This window comes from Sturnira hondurensis, unplaced genomic scaffold, assembly GCF_014824575.4.
Source record: "Sturnira hondurensis isolate 20B ecotype Veracruz unplaced genomic scaffold, ASM1482457v3 Scaffold0011378, whole genome shotgun sequence".
Classification (NCBI taxonomy): Eukaryota; Metazoa; Chordata; class Mammalia; order Chiroptera; family Phyllostomidae; genus Sturnira; species Sturnira hondurensis.
In genome coordinates this window covers 338,222-354,771 of record NW_028084009.1, presented here as the reverse complement: position 1 = coordinate 354,771, position 16,550 = coordinate 338,222, and the positions used below count along the sequence as shown (strand labels likewise).

At 45.1% G+C, this 16,550-nt stretch overlaps 1 protein-coding gene and 1 non-coding gene across 2 annotated transcripts in view; both read right to left on the bottom strand.

The window, feature by feature from the left end:
* Positions 1-16,550, bottom strand: part of ARFGEF2 (ARF guanine nucleotide exchange factor 2) — an 89,829-nt gene that overhangs the window by 20,830 nt on the left and 52,449 nt on the right. The window contains exons 23-30 of the mRNA XM_037059852.1: positions 15,510-15,609; positions 14,023-14,063; positions 13,752-13,921; positions 9,665-9,816; positions 6,192-6,364; positions 3,448-3,608; positions 2,102-2,232; positions 1,834-1,963 (exon numbers count right to left, since the gene is read on the bottom strand). Of these exons, the coding sequence (XP_036915747.1) occupies positions 1,834-1,963; positions 2,102-2,232; positions 3,448-3,608; positions 6,192-6,364; positions 9,665-9,816; positions 13,752-13,921; positions 14,023-14,063; positions 15,510-15,609 (1,058 nt within the window). The remainder of the gene's footprint in view (positions 1-1,833; positions 1,964-2,101; positions 2,233-3,447; positions 3,609-6,191; positions 6,365-9,664; positions 9,817-13,751; positions 13,922-14,022; positions 14,064-15,509; positions 15,610-16,550) is intronic.
* LOC118996629 (U1 spliceosomal RNA) lies at positions 5,161-5,323 on the bottom strand. Its single transcript, XR_005068528.1, has one exon. It is a non-coding gene; the product is annotated as a U1 spliceosomal RNA (small nuclear RNA).

The following is a 16,550-nucleotide window of genomic DNA, read 5'->3' as shown; positions in this document are numbered from 1 at the left end:
ATATGTGAGGATATACTATATTACTTTTATATTTAAAAAACTCATAGAGCAATAGGAAAGAGATGAATAACTCAGTAGTTGGGCTAAGGACATGAAAGACAGTTCACAGAAGAAGGAACATGTATGACCAATGACATGAGGGAAAACACGCAACCTTGCTAGCAATGTAACAGTTTTAATGTGACACTTGGGCCTATCAAACGAACGATTAAATAAATTCAACTACGAAGAGCTGGTGTGGGTATGGGGAAGCGGGAACTCCAAGCACTGCTGGCAGAGTGTGAACAGCTACAGCGGTATTTGGAGGTCGACTTAGAAGTGTGTATCAAAAGCCTCAGCAGTGCCCTGGCTGGTGTAGCTCAGTGGATTGAGTGCGGGCCTGAGAACCAAAGGATTGAGGTTCAATTCCCAGTCAGGGCACATGCCTGGGTTGCAGGCCAGTTCCCAGCAAGGGACACACAAGAAGCAACCATACATTGATATTTCTCTCCCTCTCCCCTTCCCTTCCCCTCTAAAGATAAATAAATAAAATCTTTAAAAAAAAAAGGCTCAGTAGTGTGCAAGCCCGAAACATGACAGGCTACTTTCAAGTAAGAACAAATGAGCGAAAGTGTAGCTGCAAAAACATCCATTTCAATGCTTTCTGAAGAAAGAAAAACTGAAAACAAATTTCCATGGACCACAGAACATCCACAGATAGGAATGTTTGGCAGTCCTTAAAAAATGCTCTAGAAGACAGGACTCAGTTGTAGAAAAACACTCACTGATTAAGTCAAAGAGCAGTTTACAGTATGTGTGAGGGGATTCCACTTCTGTAAAAACCCTACGTGTGTGTGATACACACACACACACACACACACACACACACACACACACACGGCACATCTGAAGGGGTGGGAAGTGGTCCTTGTGGAGGTTTGGAACTGTGTGTGTTTAAATTTTTTCTTTGTTTTTCTGTTTTCCGCTTTGTTATAATGAAGAAAAATTTTACTTATTTTAAAATAAAGTTAAAAACTGTATCTATACTATGACCTCAACCCTATTTAATCCACGTAAAAGAGGGAGGGGTGTTTGCCAAACCATTAGCTCTAATTTCTGGATGGTAAAGTTGTGTGTGCCTAGTGTTCCATATTGGGCATATGTTCTTTTATACTGGGGGAGGGAGGGAATGTTGTTCCTAAAAGAAGGTAAAAAAATTACTTTCCCATCTTAAAATCTTGAGCTAGAATGCCCTCTCCCCACCCCTCTTCCCCAAGGGGAGAAATAACAGCGGGAAGCGTCAAACGTCCTTTTAAAAAAAAAAGGCCTGATATTTGCGGACATCATCCGACTGTAACTTCATTAAAAACATGTTTAATGTGTTTTTAAGGGACCAGAGTCACTCTAGCTTTTACTGACTGTTCAGAGGTTGATATGAGCCAACAGGTAAGTGGCCCAGTCAGGTGCCCTGCTGGTGGGGCAGGTATGATGCCTGAGGGCCATGTGGGTGCAGTCCAGTGATTAATGTCCCCCCACTTGTCCCAGGCAGGGGGGCTCTCTCATACTAGCTGATGGTGGTAGAATAGTGCCAGGAAGGGTGTACTAGCCGATGGTGGTAGAATAGTGCCAGGAAGGGTGTACTAGCCGATGGTGGTAGAATAGTGCCAGGAAGGGTGTACTAGCCGATGGTGGTAGAATAGTGCCAGGAGGGCTGTTGCCATTTTAAAAACATGCGCTAAGTGGCTCACTATTTAAGACTTCCCTGTGCATGAGGACACAACCCCTGGGGGCAGACATAGGCCAGAGCGGCTTGTCTCCCAGCTCATGTAGGGCAGTGCCTTAGTCGTCACCTACCTCCGACTGTTGCTCTGGCAGCTTCATATTGTCAAAAATCCTGAACACGATTCTGAACAGGTCCTGCCACCAGTGCTTTTCAAAGGTGTGGCCATAGCTCTTCATGATCTCGAACATGACTGTGAGTCCTCTGGAGAAAACAAGGCCAGGCGCAGAAGAGGGCATGGGGAGGGGGAAGAGCGCAGCTGAGAAGGGGGCGGGGAGCATGGGGTCAGGTGAGCAGGAGGCTCATTCAGAGACGGGAGGGCGCCGCGTGGGGCACGGTTACCTTGTCCGCACATCGAGCTTGCACCTATTGATGATGCAGGAGAGCTCAAACAGGATGGGGAACCAGCCTCGGACCCAGACCCTGTCACCGGGAGCCACGTTCATGTCGTCACTTGTGTACTCTTGCAGCACCTACAATGAGAGTCACCGTGGATGTGGACTAGCAAGCAAAAGGAAGGAGCTGAGAGGAAAATGCACAGACAAGAAGGCCCCACACGACCATTCAGCAAGGGATGATTCAGTATCTTTGTCCTTCTAAAATGTTACTTCCGTGCCTAAAATAATAGCAGCAGCAGCAGCTACCACTCGTGAGTGCTTGCTATGGGCCAGGAACTGTGAAGGTGCTCTGCGTGGACTGTCAATTCTCACAACGATTCCAAGAGGCAGGTAGAAATAGTGGTCCCATTCTACAGGTGCATCAACTAAGGCACTAAGGGGTTAAGTAAGCTGCCCAAAGTCATGCAGCTACGACCTGGCAGTCTTTCCACAGTCTAGATGTAAAGACCTAGCCAGCATTTTGAGCCCTCTGCTCTGTAACCACTCTAGAAGTGGTACTGTCTGTTGTAATGGAATTTATCAACTCTGGTTGTCTAACATTTGGTGATTTCTCTGTGCTCCAGGTAACTCCCCTGCACAATGGGGATATAGTTACCCATCGTACAGGTCTGCGGTGGGGCCGGATAAATCAACACACAGACAATACCTGGAAGGGTGCCTGATATGTAGTAAGTGCTCCGCCAACAGTGGCTCTCATTTTCCTCGTATGTTAATGAGCTGTTCTAGGGACCACACGTATCACAGGTGTTTAGAGTTTTGTAACGAATGCTTAAGAGATCTGTGTCGGCCACCAGAGTTCAGCTGTGCTTGTTTCCACTCAATTTTCTGGCTTTGAGACTGTCATTTAAACTAGCAGGCCTCTTCAGATAGGTGACACATAACAGAAAAACCCCAAACACTTCCAGGAGGAAACAAAAGGTGTTTTTTCAATGTGATTTCTCAGGCACGTCACTTCGGCATAACGTCATTTCCTAAAAGAGAGACCTGTTTTCTTTCAAATAAAAGGTCTAGTTTCTTCAGCTTTGCCAAAACTCAAAGCCAAAATACTATTATTGTCTACGAAACAATTAGTAAGATATGATATAAAAGTTCAGTTGACTAAAATAACTTCAAACACACAAAATACAGAAAAGGTATAACCCCGCAGTGGCAGCATTTTGAAATAAACAGCTAGTTCAGGCAAACATGCATTTCTCGGAGAGTAGCCGGGATGGTCTTTGTCAGCAGGAAGGGCTCGGCCCCACGACTGCTTCCCCTCACCGCCCCGTGAGCGAGGAAGGAGCAGCGTACCCGAGGCCTCTCCGAGACGTATTTCGCGCAGAAGCGGATGAGCCGGATGGCTTCCATGCTGGTGTCTGGGAAAGCGGCGTTGCAGGCGAACTCTGACAAGCACTTCACAGCGTCCTGAAAGGAATCGATGGCTGCAGGGAAATGGTGCTGGAAAATCGTCGCTGGGGAGACAAAGGAACGTATTTAAAAAAAAGAAATAAGGCCAGGATTTACAAATGGGGATTAGATATAGACACACACCCCAGAGAGGATTTCTTTTGTGAAAGTCTAATAAGCAAAGCATGTTACTCTTCTGAAAGCTAATGCTTCTTAGTAAATTATTCAGGATTAAGTGCATTGAGTACAGTTTGAGCTAAAGTGTTTCCTGAGCTCAAGCAACGATGTAAAGACCCAACAGTCATTCATTCAATAAACACTGAGTGCCAACTACGTGCAACGCATGGTTATGGCCTGGGGACACAGAGATGACGAATCGAACTTGCTGCCCTCCTGATGCTCGTGCGCCAATGGGTGAGACCGACAACAATCACCTAAGTCAGTACACGCATAAGATAATCTTGGGTGGGGTGCGTCCCAGCCAAGGGGCAGAAGTTAAGAGGGGCTGTTTAGGCTGACGGTCGGGGAACGCCTCTTCAGAGGTCCTGAGAAGTATCCCTAAGGAAGTGAGAGAGGCCGAGCCCTGAGAAAACTAAGTGGCACCAGGGTGTCAAGGTGTCCTTTTAACTTGAGCCATTTTGGAGGGGTGCTGGAGGAACTACGCAAGATACCATCACTGATCTGTGAGCAAAGCTGGTGCGCCGGGGTCTGCCTGACTGACAAGTCTCTGGCCCGGCTCTGTGATCCTGAGCACATATCCCTTAGTTCTCTGGTTGTTTCCTCCCTAAGACCACACCTCACGCTACCAAAATTCCACACTGTGTGGAATTTTGTGAAGATGAAGGTGGCCGATGAGCTAAAGTTGAAAAGCAATTTAGAAGTCTAAGGTTTTCTAAACCCTACAAATATCACATAAGAGAAACACGTGAGCAGCAAGAAGTTTACAAAAAGTTAAAAGACCTCAAAAAAGATGAAAGCTTACCCAAAGCCTTACAATTTCCACAAAGACTAAGAGCAGTAAACATCTTGTTACACGAGCACAGGCAGGCCCAGAAACCTCAGGTCGGGCCAGAGGTGAGGGTCACGGCACCAGCTCTGGGCTGGACTGCCAGGTGTGAACCTGCTGTACCAGATCCGAGCTGCGCGACCTCGGCATGTTGTTCTACTTTATTTTTTGGTGCCTTGGAATCCTCTTCAGTAAAATGGAATAAAACAATGGGATAGTCACTTCCTGGTACTTATGTTAGTTTCGATAAAGTGGCTGTGAACTCTGAATTGGCAAATACTGAACCATCGCTCCTAGGGGAACCACAGGGTTAGGTTCCTGTGAGCCTCTGGCCGTAGCATTTTCACCAACGGATCAATACATAAACTTGCTTTCTGCTTTTTTCTAAAGACATCATATTTTATATTTTTGCTTAATTAACAATGAACTTACAGCCAACAAAAGCACTGTAACTCATGCCAGAATGAAGTTTATCTAAAACATATTTTTTCCACAAGGCACAACACAGCCTTCCTGTGCTCGGGGACACTGGACAGCACGTTAGCACTACGCTTCAGTACCATTTTATTTACTTATGTAGTTTTTACATTTTTATTTATCGATCTGTTTTTTAGGGGAGAGTGCGAATGCAGTCCCCCACTACCACAAATCATGCAGTGAGTTTCCCACATTTGGGAAAATCGCAGGGGTCAGCACATCTGGAGTGCAACGGGTGAGCCCGGCCCTGGGAAAACCACCTTCATGATCATGGTGTCTCCCCTGCCAGGTAAGTATGATTTTTTTTTCGGAGAGAAACATGGATCTGTTGTCCCGCTCACTTATGCATTCTTTGGTTGACTCTTGTATGTGCCCTGACTCGGGAACGAACCTGCAACCTTGGCATATAGGTATGACACTCTTACCAACTGAGTCTCCAAAACTGCTTTCAGCTTCAGGGTCATTTTAAATGGCAAAGTCATCAATAATAAAACAAATGCAAAAAAAAACGAGGCAGTAAGTACACCAGGAAAAGGTCACTTGTTTATTTTCAGTAAAAGAGCTTAAACAAGAAGGCAGAGCATTGCCCTGTTCAACGAGCTGGGAACACACACCCTGGGTGACTCAAGTATTTTGCTGTTCTGTGCATGTCCACAAATGACCACAAAAGTGCCGGGAATAGCCCTGGCTGGTGTGGCTCAGTGGACTGAGAGCCGGACTACGAAGCAAAGGGTTGTGGGTTTGATTCCCAGTCAGGGCACATGCCTGGGTTGTGGGCTGGGTCCTTAGGAGGGAGCATGTGATAGGCAACCACACATTGATGTTTCCCTACCTCTTGTTTCACCTCCCTTCCCTTCTCTCTAAAAGTAAATAAATAAAACCTTTTAAAAAGTACTGGGAATATTGGTTATGGGATTATATAAAAATTTTACCAACAGGTGAATTCACAAACATGGAATCGGCGAATAATGAGGGTTGACGGGTTCCTTCACAGGGCTACTATGTACTTGTCTAAGCATGTGTCAAAACTCCGAACATCACCCGGCGCGTTATGATGTCACAGTATAGCTAAACCAAAGAAGCCCTTTGGGGGGGTAACATAGGAGGAAATGGTCAGCGCTCTAGACTTGCAGGTGGGATGTTATGAAGCAGCAGCGCCACTTACTGACAATGTGGCCTGTGGTCTGGAAGGCCAGCTCCACGATGTTCCCATCACGGTCTGAGGCTGCCTGGTGGAACACGGCGAAGATGTTCTTCCAGCCCGAGCGGATGCTGGCCGCCTGGGAGCTCACCATCTGGGCGATGCAGCGGATCACCATGTCCCGGATGGTGGGCGACCTTAGGGGGAATGGGACAGCAGGAAGGCCTTTAAACACAGCTCATCACACAGAAGTAGCGCTTCAAAAAATCTCTCTAAAGCACACAGTAATCCACATTCCATTAAAAAAATTAGAGACAATATTTGACTAAAGCTTGGTCCTGAACATATCCTCTGGACTGACTTCTGACTAACAGGAGGAGCTGTGGACAACGACGAGTTTCTGTGGAAAGCAGCCTCGCAGGGTGACTGGCCGCAAACGCCTAGAGGGGCAGGTCGTGGTGAGTGGCCACGCCCCAGCAGGAGCTGGCCGTTGTTTCTGTGCATCCAGGTCAACACACCTTTGAAACACACAATCTGACTGTCCTGTAATCCGACCCCTGCCGTGCTCTTTCCCACTGCCATGGAATGTTCCTTATGTTTCCTTCTTAATTTCACATGCATACAAGAAGCTACAAAACCATTATTTTCCAGAGCATTTGAGACATGCTCCTCGGCACACGTGGGCAGTTGGCCTCAAATAAACTTCTCATACAAATGAAAAAAATATTAGAGCCAATTAAAAAAAATTCAATGGCCCCCGCGGCAGACAGCCAGTGGCCTACGCGGCAGCAGCCATCCTCCCACCTCTGCGGTAACAGAAACTCGACTGCATCCAGGCAGCAGCCTGCCCACCCACAGGAAAGGGACCACTCACGGTCCAAAAACAACACGGGGATCGTGCACACGCGCCAGGTCTCTGACAGCCCAGCCTCCCTTACGCTAGGGGACCTGCATGACCTGCTCTAACTAGATGTCAGAGAAAAACTACAGGAGTCAGGAGGAGAAGTTTCTGGGAAGGTTTAACTTTTGTCTTAAAAGGAGTAGACATGGCAGGCTCTGCCCCCTTTCCTCTGATTCTGCTTCTGGACACTGCATGACAGCTGAGCTGGAGCTTCAGTCCTACAGTGAGAAAACAATAGGCTCGAGGACGAAAAGTGACCCTGTGGATGACCAAAGAAATAGGGAGAACCTGGGTCCTTGGTGACAATCTGGGCTATGAAACCAAAGCTGGGACTGCCTGCCTCTGACTCATTAAGTAAACAACACAGAGCCTTGGGGTTTAGGCCATTGCTGGTTGGCTTCTCTGGCCTAAAACATTTAGACTAACACACTCATAATTCTGTCACCTACGGATAACCATTCCTAAGTTCCCAGTGCATCTATCTCCTCTTACATTTTTGGGCAGGGATACACATGTATGGCGAGCACACTTACATGGAAGGAAGTACACACACACACACACACACACACACACTTTTTGGCAGGGGTTGGAGGAGAAAGGAAAGGTTTATTGATCTAGAAGGCCCAGCTCGAGAGGATGAGAAAATTAATTCTCAAACCTATCTTCAGGGAGCATGGAATTCAGGTGTTAGATGCAGTATTTTAAATTTAATTATTATAAAACAAAAATGGAGATAGAAAAAATAGCCCATTTTCTGAAGCCACTTCTAGATTCAACACGGGCTACCTGGGTATTTGTAACAGACTAGCATGTATGTCCTGCAGCCTCCCAAGGCGCACGCAGTTACGCAGTGCCCTCTATTATCTCGCAGAGAGCAGGAAGCGAGGCCACACAAACCCGCGGCTTCTACAGCACCATCTCTGAGCGCACCATGGCCCTTGGACTGCAGACTGCACCTGCTTGCAAGTATCATCTGGCTTAGGACAACATTCATGTCTGTCTGATGGCCCCAGACTAAATGATCACAGAAAGGTCATTTAGAGAAAGTAAGGAGAAAGTCACAACAGTTAAAAATTAGCTGAAAGTCCACAAAGCAAACCTGCCACCTGCGATACTGGAGGACCAATACGGGCCTAGGTGACTCTGACAATGCACCTGAATTCATGGTTGTTTCCCCAAGGGGAAAAAGCAACTTGCTGGCAAGAACTAAAAATAGTTATTAAAATGGTTTTTGTCTGATTGTTAACAGTAATATATGGGGACATTAGCAAACATTTTGGAAAATGTGAAAAGTATATAATGACAGAAGAAAATCCTTGATATGACGGTATATATAGTGTTGTATATGGGGAAATATATATCACTCTCTTCATTATACTTTCTGTCCAATTCTATAACCTGTCCTTTTCACTAAACTATTAAGCATTTCCCATGTTACAAGCGTTGCGAGTGATTTTAACAGCTGCATAATATTCTACGTTGTAACTGTACCAATAGCGACTTTAACACTTGTGTACACTTAGGTGGTTTTTGGTTTTGTTTCTTTTTAAATACTCACCCAAGGACATTTTTTCACTGCTTTTAGAGTGAGGGGAAGGGAGAAAGAGAAACACTGATGCAAGAGAAGCATCAATTGTTTGCCTCCCATATGCACCCGGACCAGGGACCAAACCTGCAACCTAGGCTCGTGCCCTGACTGGAATTGAACCAGGGACCTTTTGGTTACAGGACGACCCTCTAAGCAACTGAGACACACTGGCCAGGGCTGGTTTCTGTTTTTTTAAAAAACTATTTTGTGTGACTCACAACATTTTACTGTGTTTCAAATTAACTCTCTAGGAGACAGTTACAGAATTACTGGGTCAAGGGGCACAAAAACATTAAGATTCTTGATGCATTTATATTGCCAAAATACTACTGAAAATGTCATAGGAAGTTACAGTCCCAACAGGGTCTAAAACGGCTTGGAATGTGAATCTAAACTATTCTGCCCCTTTTCAAATGCTGCGCGGACACTGGCAGGACAGGCAGGGAAGGCCTGGAGTCAGGAGATGAGGGACTCTGGGGCCATCAGGCCACCCGCCCGACCAGCAGGCTAGAGCACGGCACTCCGCCACAGGAGGCCTCGGGCTCCTACGGCTCTCTCAACAGCGGGCCCAGGGCAGGATGATATGTTTTTGTGCAAGTGCGAAAATCAGGGGTGATGCCAGGCTCGAAGGGGCTTCATTTGGTTCTCTTAAAATAAGCAATAAGGCAAAGGATACAGACACTAGGAGAAGGTATATCAAGGAGACTTCTCTGCTGCCCTTTTTGCTACCTCAATAGCTCACGTAGGCTTCAAGTGTTTAAGCCTATGAGCTTCCACTTTCTTTTTTAAAACAACAATCCAAGCAGGTCTGAAGTACACACTTCTGAGGGGCGGGGCAGACATAAAGGGTTATGTGTGAAAGTCACCGCACCTAAAACTTACAGCTGTTCATTTCGTTTGCTTCCACCAACAAAGGAGAAAACATCTGTGTGGTCAGCAACTGCAGGGGGTCTTTTTAGGGGCCCAATGCGGAATGTGACCATAGGTCTTTCAAAACAATGCACATACCTGTTTTTCTTCATGATATGCTCAAAGGGCCTCAGAAAATCTTTCTGGAAACGGAAGTTGGCTAATTCTCCCTTCTCTAGAAACTTCATGGAGAGTTGCCTTAATGAGTCAACAGCAAAGATAGCCACATCTTCATTAGGGTTACAGCCAACCTGAGCAGGAAGAGGAAGTGAGGTGAAACAGGCACAGTGCAGTAACTGTGGGTGTGGGGTTCTGACCTCAAAAATGGACACCCTGCCTTTAAAACAGGTGCTCTGGGAAAACACACTTAAGGAGGGAAACTAACAAAAGGCATCTCCTGGCTGTGACCCACATCATTTTGTTTTAAGGTTAATGATGAAAGATCAGTATTGCACATTTAATTAGAAGTACTTTCAAAATGTGCTATGTAATTTGGTAGAAATTGTGGCAAAATACAATGAACACAAAATGTACCACATTAACCATTTTTAAATGCACAGTTCAGTAGTGTTAAAGACATTCACACTGCTGTGCAACCAATTTCCAGAACAATTTTCATCTTGCAAAACTGAAACTCCACACCCATTAAATAACCCCCCATGTGCTATTTAATCTTATCCAAATATATGAAAAAGGTCAAAAAGCTTTAAAGCCTCCATAAAGCCTTTCTATATGGCCCACGCCTGTCACCTACAGCAAATGATTACAAATGAGTATCCTCAAAAAGTTCAGCCCTGGCTGGTATGGCTTGGTGGACTGAGCACTGGCCTGAGAATCAAAGGGTCGCTGGTTTGATTCCCAGTCAGGACACATGCCTGGTTGTGGGCCAGGTCCTCAGTGGGGGGCGCGCAAGAGACAATCACATATCAATGTTTCTCTCCCTCTCCTTCTCCTCCCCTTCCCTTCTCTCTAAAACAAAAATAAAATCATTAAAAAAAAACCCCAAAAAAGTTTCTTAAAAAAAAAAGGGAAAATTCAGCAGAAAAATCAACGCTTTTCAATTTCCTTACAGTTGCACCTGTCTGTGGTTTACCACCCCTAGGGACTGGAGTTAATTTGGTTGGTGTTTCTCAGACTTCCCCTCAAAGGCGCCCCCGTGTGGAGCAAGGGCGTGCTTGCGCCAGAACCCCTGACAAGGGACTGGGATGCTGTGCGGGAGCTGCTCCAAGCGAGAACTTCACTGACGTGGTTTGACTGGAAAATCTTTGATTTTTAACAAGAACCACGTTGCTGTATCATTTGTAATAAAAAAAATGAAGACACCAATAGAAAAATGTTCACATGCATGAAATAACATTTGGCAGTTAGAAAGAAAGAATAAATCCAGTCTTGAAAAGAAGGAAATTCTGTCACATGCTACCACATGGATGAGCCTTGTGGATATTATTCTGGGTAAAATAAGCCAGACACAAAAGGACAAATACTTCATGACTCCACTTCTACGAGGTCCCTAAAGCCCTCAAAGTCACACAGAAAGCAGAAGGGCTGTTTCTAGGGCCTGGGGAGAGGAAAATGGGGAGCCTTGTTTACTGGGCAGAGTCTCAGTTCTGCAAGATGCAGCGCTCTCTGGAGGTTTTGTTTTACCAAAAAATGAGTGCACTTAACACTTCTGAACTCTGCATTTATAAATGGGTAAAATGAAAGGTTTTGTTATGTTTTATCACAACTAAAAAAACCCAATGGATTCATATATGCTAGTATAGTTAAGCCTCTAAGAGTCCTTGCTAAGAAGTCATAAAATATGTGTAACATTATTTTTTAAAAAGGCAAAACAAACCAAGACATGTTACCTATATTTCTCTGCATACTACATATGTATGCGGCATAGAAAAACGCCTGGAAAGATATACACCAAACTGATAAGAACAATTAGCTTTAGGGAGGTCCTGTTGGGGGTGATGATGGTCCAAGGTTTATTAGCTGTGATTTTTTCAAGTTGTTCATGTAATTAGAGACTAATAAAAAGAATATTCCCCTCCTGAAAATCCAGAAGAGTCCAGGAATTCCTGGTTCAGGAATTCCTGGTTCAGGAACACGTGCCAGGCTCACGGTAGAGCTCTGCACACCCCAGAACACACGAGCGCCCCAGTTCAGAAGAAAAGAAATGTGACTGTTCAGTGACTGCCAGCACCCCGAGAGTCACACCTGTCCTTAACCACCATTCCCTCAAACCCAGTCCCCAAAGGGAAGCAGACGCCTTTCTGAGGTGGTGGAAAGAGTAATGAGCCCAGAGCGAGCAAATGAATTTTCCACTCTGTGCTTGACGCACTGATCAGATGGAATGGACGCCTGTAGCGAAGCTGGCAACCACGAACTATCCAATCACTGTCTGCCAGCCTAGGTCCCAGGCCAGCCCAGGGGTGGCCCCCAGACCACTGAGGCATGTAAAGGGTCTGGACAACACAACTGCAGGTGGGAAAAGGAGCCTGGACAAAGTGATGTCTCCTTCCAACCCCACCCCCCAAAAGAACATGAAATGTTCTTGAAGAGTTGGGTAATGTTCACCAAAACACTTTCGGATAGCCATTTCTGAAGAAAAAAAGGATTCCACTACCGTTAGCCAAAAGACCTGTGGAAGAAACGGGCAATGTTTGTGCGAGCTTAGCAGTCACAGGCTTGGACAAGAGGACAAGCACACAGCACACTAGTGGAAACGGGGCACATTTTCTTTCTCCAGCAAGTTCATGTCAATTATGTCAACTAGTCCAGTAAGAATCTATTTGCCCAGAACAGTGGGGAAGACGGTTGCTGAGTGAGGTGACTTCAGATGACAGTGTGACCGTTCACTCCGTCACCAGTTGCTCTGGGTCATCTGCAGGTTCTTGTGGCTGTCTCCTCACTGAGGGTGCAGATGAAAGGTCACCTCCAGAGAGGCCTGACACACTGTATCACCTGGCCCTTTACCATCAGTTATTTTATCATAAAATGTGGGTGAGCTCCAAGGGGGCAGGGAACCCACCTGCCCACTGCCGGGTACAAGGCACTCACGCAGTTAAAAGGTGGTATGAGATATTAAGACCTTACCTGGAGCTATTAATAAGGACACAAAGTAAATAAAAGCTTTGATTAGCTGCTATACCAAGTCAGAAGCGAGACAACGTCAGACGATGCCTCATTTCAGTGGGGTCCTGGAGCCTGCTAGACGCTGCCCGTGAGAGCCGACAGTGCCCAGCTCTGCCTTAATTCATGGCTGATGCAGTCGCATCGTGCTGCTAGCTTTAAAATGGTGCTGGTAGGGTATTCACACCAGCAGAAACACCGCCAGAAACCAGCAGCTGCGACCAATCATTTATCAGCATTCTGCTGCTTGTTCCGCAGCCAAATGGCAGATGGCTTCTCTTCATGATTTTCTTCTGCTCGATGTGGAAAGAGTGATTCCCTTTTGGATAAATTGTTTTTTTACTAATACTATTTTTAAGCATCTGTATTATACAACACTATCTCTATGCGTGAGGAAATTTTTTTGAAATTATGACATGTAGTTTGGTAGGGAACAGTGTTATTAAACTGTTTCTTTACCTTTTGAAGAAAATATCACAGATACACACATACACATACGTAATACATATGTGTTCTTCTGATTTTTTATTTGGTCAATACACGTGTGCATGTCTACACATATATAATGAAACCTCCAGTGCAGAGAAAGTCAGGTTTCCTCTCAGCGGTTGTCAGTTTCAGAACACAGAAATCTCTTGCTTATTTCTGATTTAAAAACAAGTATTAGTTGTCTCTACTAACGTTTCAAGAGAGTGGTGGCAATAAAAGTCAGAATATAAGAAATAATGACCTTTAATAGTGAAATTATATGGAACAATCTTTTCAGAAAGCACCTTAGGATTTCATAATGCTTTCAAACACCAATATGTTTGTTGAATGACTATAAGACCTTTGGGCTCTTAGCTTACATCCTAGATATGAGACATGAATGTTTTCACAACACCACTGCTTTCTCAATTTATTCTCCATGAGTTCTATCAATATGTACATATGCTACTACTCCTGCCACGCTGTCCTTGACTCCACAGGGAAAATGAATGGTAGGCACCTAAATTCTCAATCACTTTTTTCAAAGCCTGCCTGTTTCTGGACATCAATGGAGTGGTTTTGGAATTGTAAGAGTTACCTTATTGAAGTGGTCTCCAATCACATGCCATATCCGGGACCACTGCAGTCGGATCCGATTCATGTTGTAGTATGATATCTCCACAATCTTCTGCAAGCTGAACATGCGGGGATGGTGGGGGGAAGCCAGCTCGTCCATGGACACGGCACACAGCCAGCGAACAAAGTCAACTACAGGCCAGACCCAACAATACATGTAGGCCCCATTAGTAACAGTCAGACAGTCATAATATGAGGCTTCTGCAGCAGTCACAGGGGAGTCAAATACATACCTATTGCATTTCCATCCAGTCTTGTAGACCCAGTAAAAATTCTAGAAAATAAATATCAGACATCAAAAAATAAAAGTTAGATTTGGAAGCCGAAGTTTCAATTTCGAACACTGAAAACAGAAAGAAAGAAAACACATTTGAGGGCTGGTGTCTCCACTTTAAAATAAATGATGAGAGCCCTGGCTGGTGTAGCTCAGTGGATTGAGCACAGGCCTGCAAACCAAAGGATCACGGTTCGATTCCCAATCAGGGCACATGCCTGGGTTGCAGGCCTATTCCCAGCAGGGGACACACAAGAGGCAGCCATACACTGATATTTCTCTCCCTCTCTCCTTCCCTTCCCCTCTAAAGATAAATAAATAAATAAAATCTTTAAAAAATAATAAAATGAATGATGAGGCATCGGGGGTCCAGAATGGTCTACAACCTGAGCTGAGAACAAAAAAAACGCCTGCACTGACAGAGAAAGTGACACACCAGAAGGAGAAGAGTCAACACATAACAGCATGTGATGTCACGACAGAGGGAGGGGCGGAGTGAGAACCTCCAAAAAGCTGCTCTTTCGTAAGAGCAATAAAATAACTGGTGGAAAAAACCCCACCAAAGTCCATGTTTTCAGAACTTAACTTTGGAATTACCACAGGCTTGTAAAAATGTTTCATTTAAGAAAAAGAGCTGAACCTCAGCATGAATAGTGAACACTGTGGCATTTTAAACTTGACATAATTTGGTCATAACTGGTTGTGATTTTCTGGAAAGGGTCTTGGTGCAACTCAAGGGCAAACTGCAGAGGACCGTGAAAGCTATCAGCAGCCGTGGGTCACACGCGCCACGTCTGCCTTTCTCCGTGTGAGTGACATGGAACTGACACCATCTACAACCACCAAGCAGGTCAGGAACCACTCACCTGGTGATAGCACAGACAGAGCAGTGATTTTCAACCAGCGCGTCACAAGAATTTTTAAAACATGCACTACCTGACTATTTGGTCAGGGGCACTGACCTCTTTTCCCTTAGATTGTCAAATTAAAAAATGAAAACACCTAACACAACAACAGCTGTCCGGTGTGAATGAATCAAAATTATATCTATTTTCTGTCAGATCAGCAAAAATATATTTTTGGTGTGTTGCAGAATTTTAGTACTTAGTTTGTGTGTACCATGAGATGAAAAAGGTTGAAAACTGCCCGGACTGGTATTTCTCAGTGGGCTGAGCACTGTCCTGCAAATTGAAAGGTCATTGGTTCAATTCCCTGTTAGGGCACACATTTGGGTTGGGGGCCAGATCCCAGGTTGGGGGGAGCGAGAGGCAACTGATCAATGATTCTCTTGCATATTGATGTTTCTCTCCCTTTCTCTTTCCCTTTGCCTCTTTCTAAAAATAAAGAAATAAAATTTAAAAAAGAAGAAGAAAACAGTTGAAAATGACTGACAGAGGATGCCAAGCCACTGGGTAGTCCAGCTTCACTGGAGAACAAAATCCTTACCTGTCTACAGCCACGACCACACTCTGTGAGCTCGTCTCCCCAACTGACTCCTGGAAACTGGCCATCTGTCTCTTATCCACTCCGCCACTCACCAAATTACCTGAAACACAATGTGCAAAATCAACAGTGCCTCCAAAACAGGCAAGTAATCAGAACAAAGTACCCTGTGACATCAATATGCACACAAGAGACAGAAATGGGAATGGTTTGTAGGCAAAAAACCCTTCTTCTGATGAGGGAATAAAATGAAACTTGGGTTTTGGTGTTTGGCTTTTAAAATGCATTTTTATTACAATTTCCCTTGCCTGTATCAATCATCTCCTCTTCTTGACAGACTTTTATATTTCTATAGTATTAAATGCCTATATTAAGGAAAACAAATTTGAACTGATGGACACAACCCAGAGCTCCTACAATACATAATGGTTCACAGCTGCTGAACGCTCAGCGTAACATTCCAGGAAGCCACTCCAGTCACCCTCCCACGCTCCCTAAGGAGCAGGTGCTGTTACATGCCCCTATTTCCATCGAGTCCATGCCTCTAATCGCTACCTTGTACTGCCCCAACCACTGTACCCGCGACCAAGGAGCCTATTCTGCAATCAGACGGCCCGGGTTTGACACTTACCTCTGCCACTTGCTTGCAGTGTGGCCTTGCTCTAGTCCACAGGTGGCAAATGCAAGGCCAGCGGGCTGAATCTGGCCCTCCACCTTGTTTCTACCCCATGGCAGTGCCGAGTAACTGTTAAGCAGTCGTTACATTTATACAACCCTAAAATTACATTCGGCCCTGTGATGGCAACTGCAAGGCTGATGTGGGCCCTGGTGAAAATGAGCTTGACACCCCTGCTCTCGTCAGTTCAGCCCCCGTACCTCACTTTGCTCACTTACAAAATGGGGATAATAGTCCCGATCTCACTGAGTTGTTACAAGGAGTACATGAGTTAAAAATATACAAACTGAGAGCTCAGAACGTAGCTGGGCACATCTGTTTGCCCTCTTTACTAATGTGTTGTATCACTGCAAGAGTCTCTCGATCCA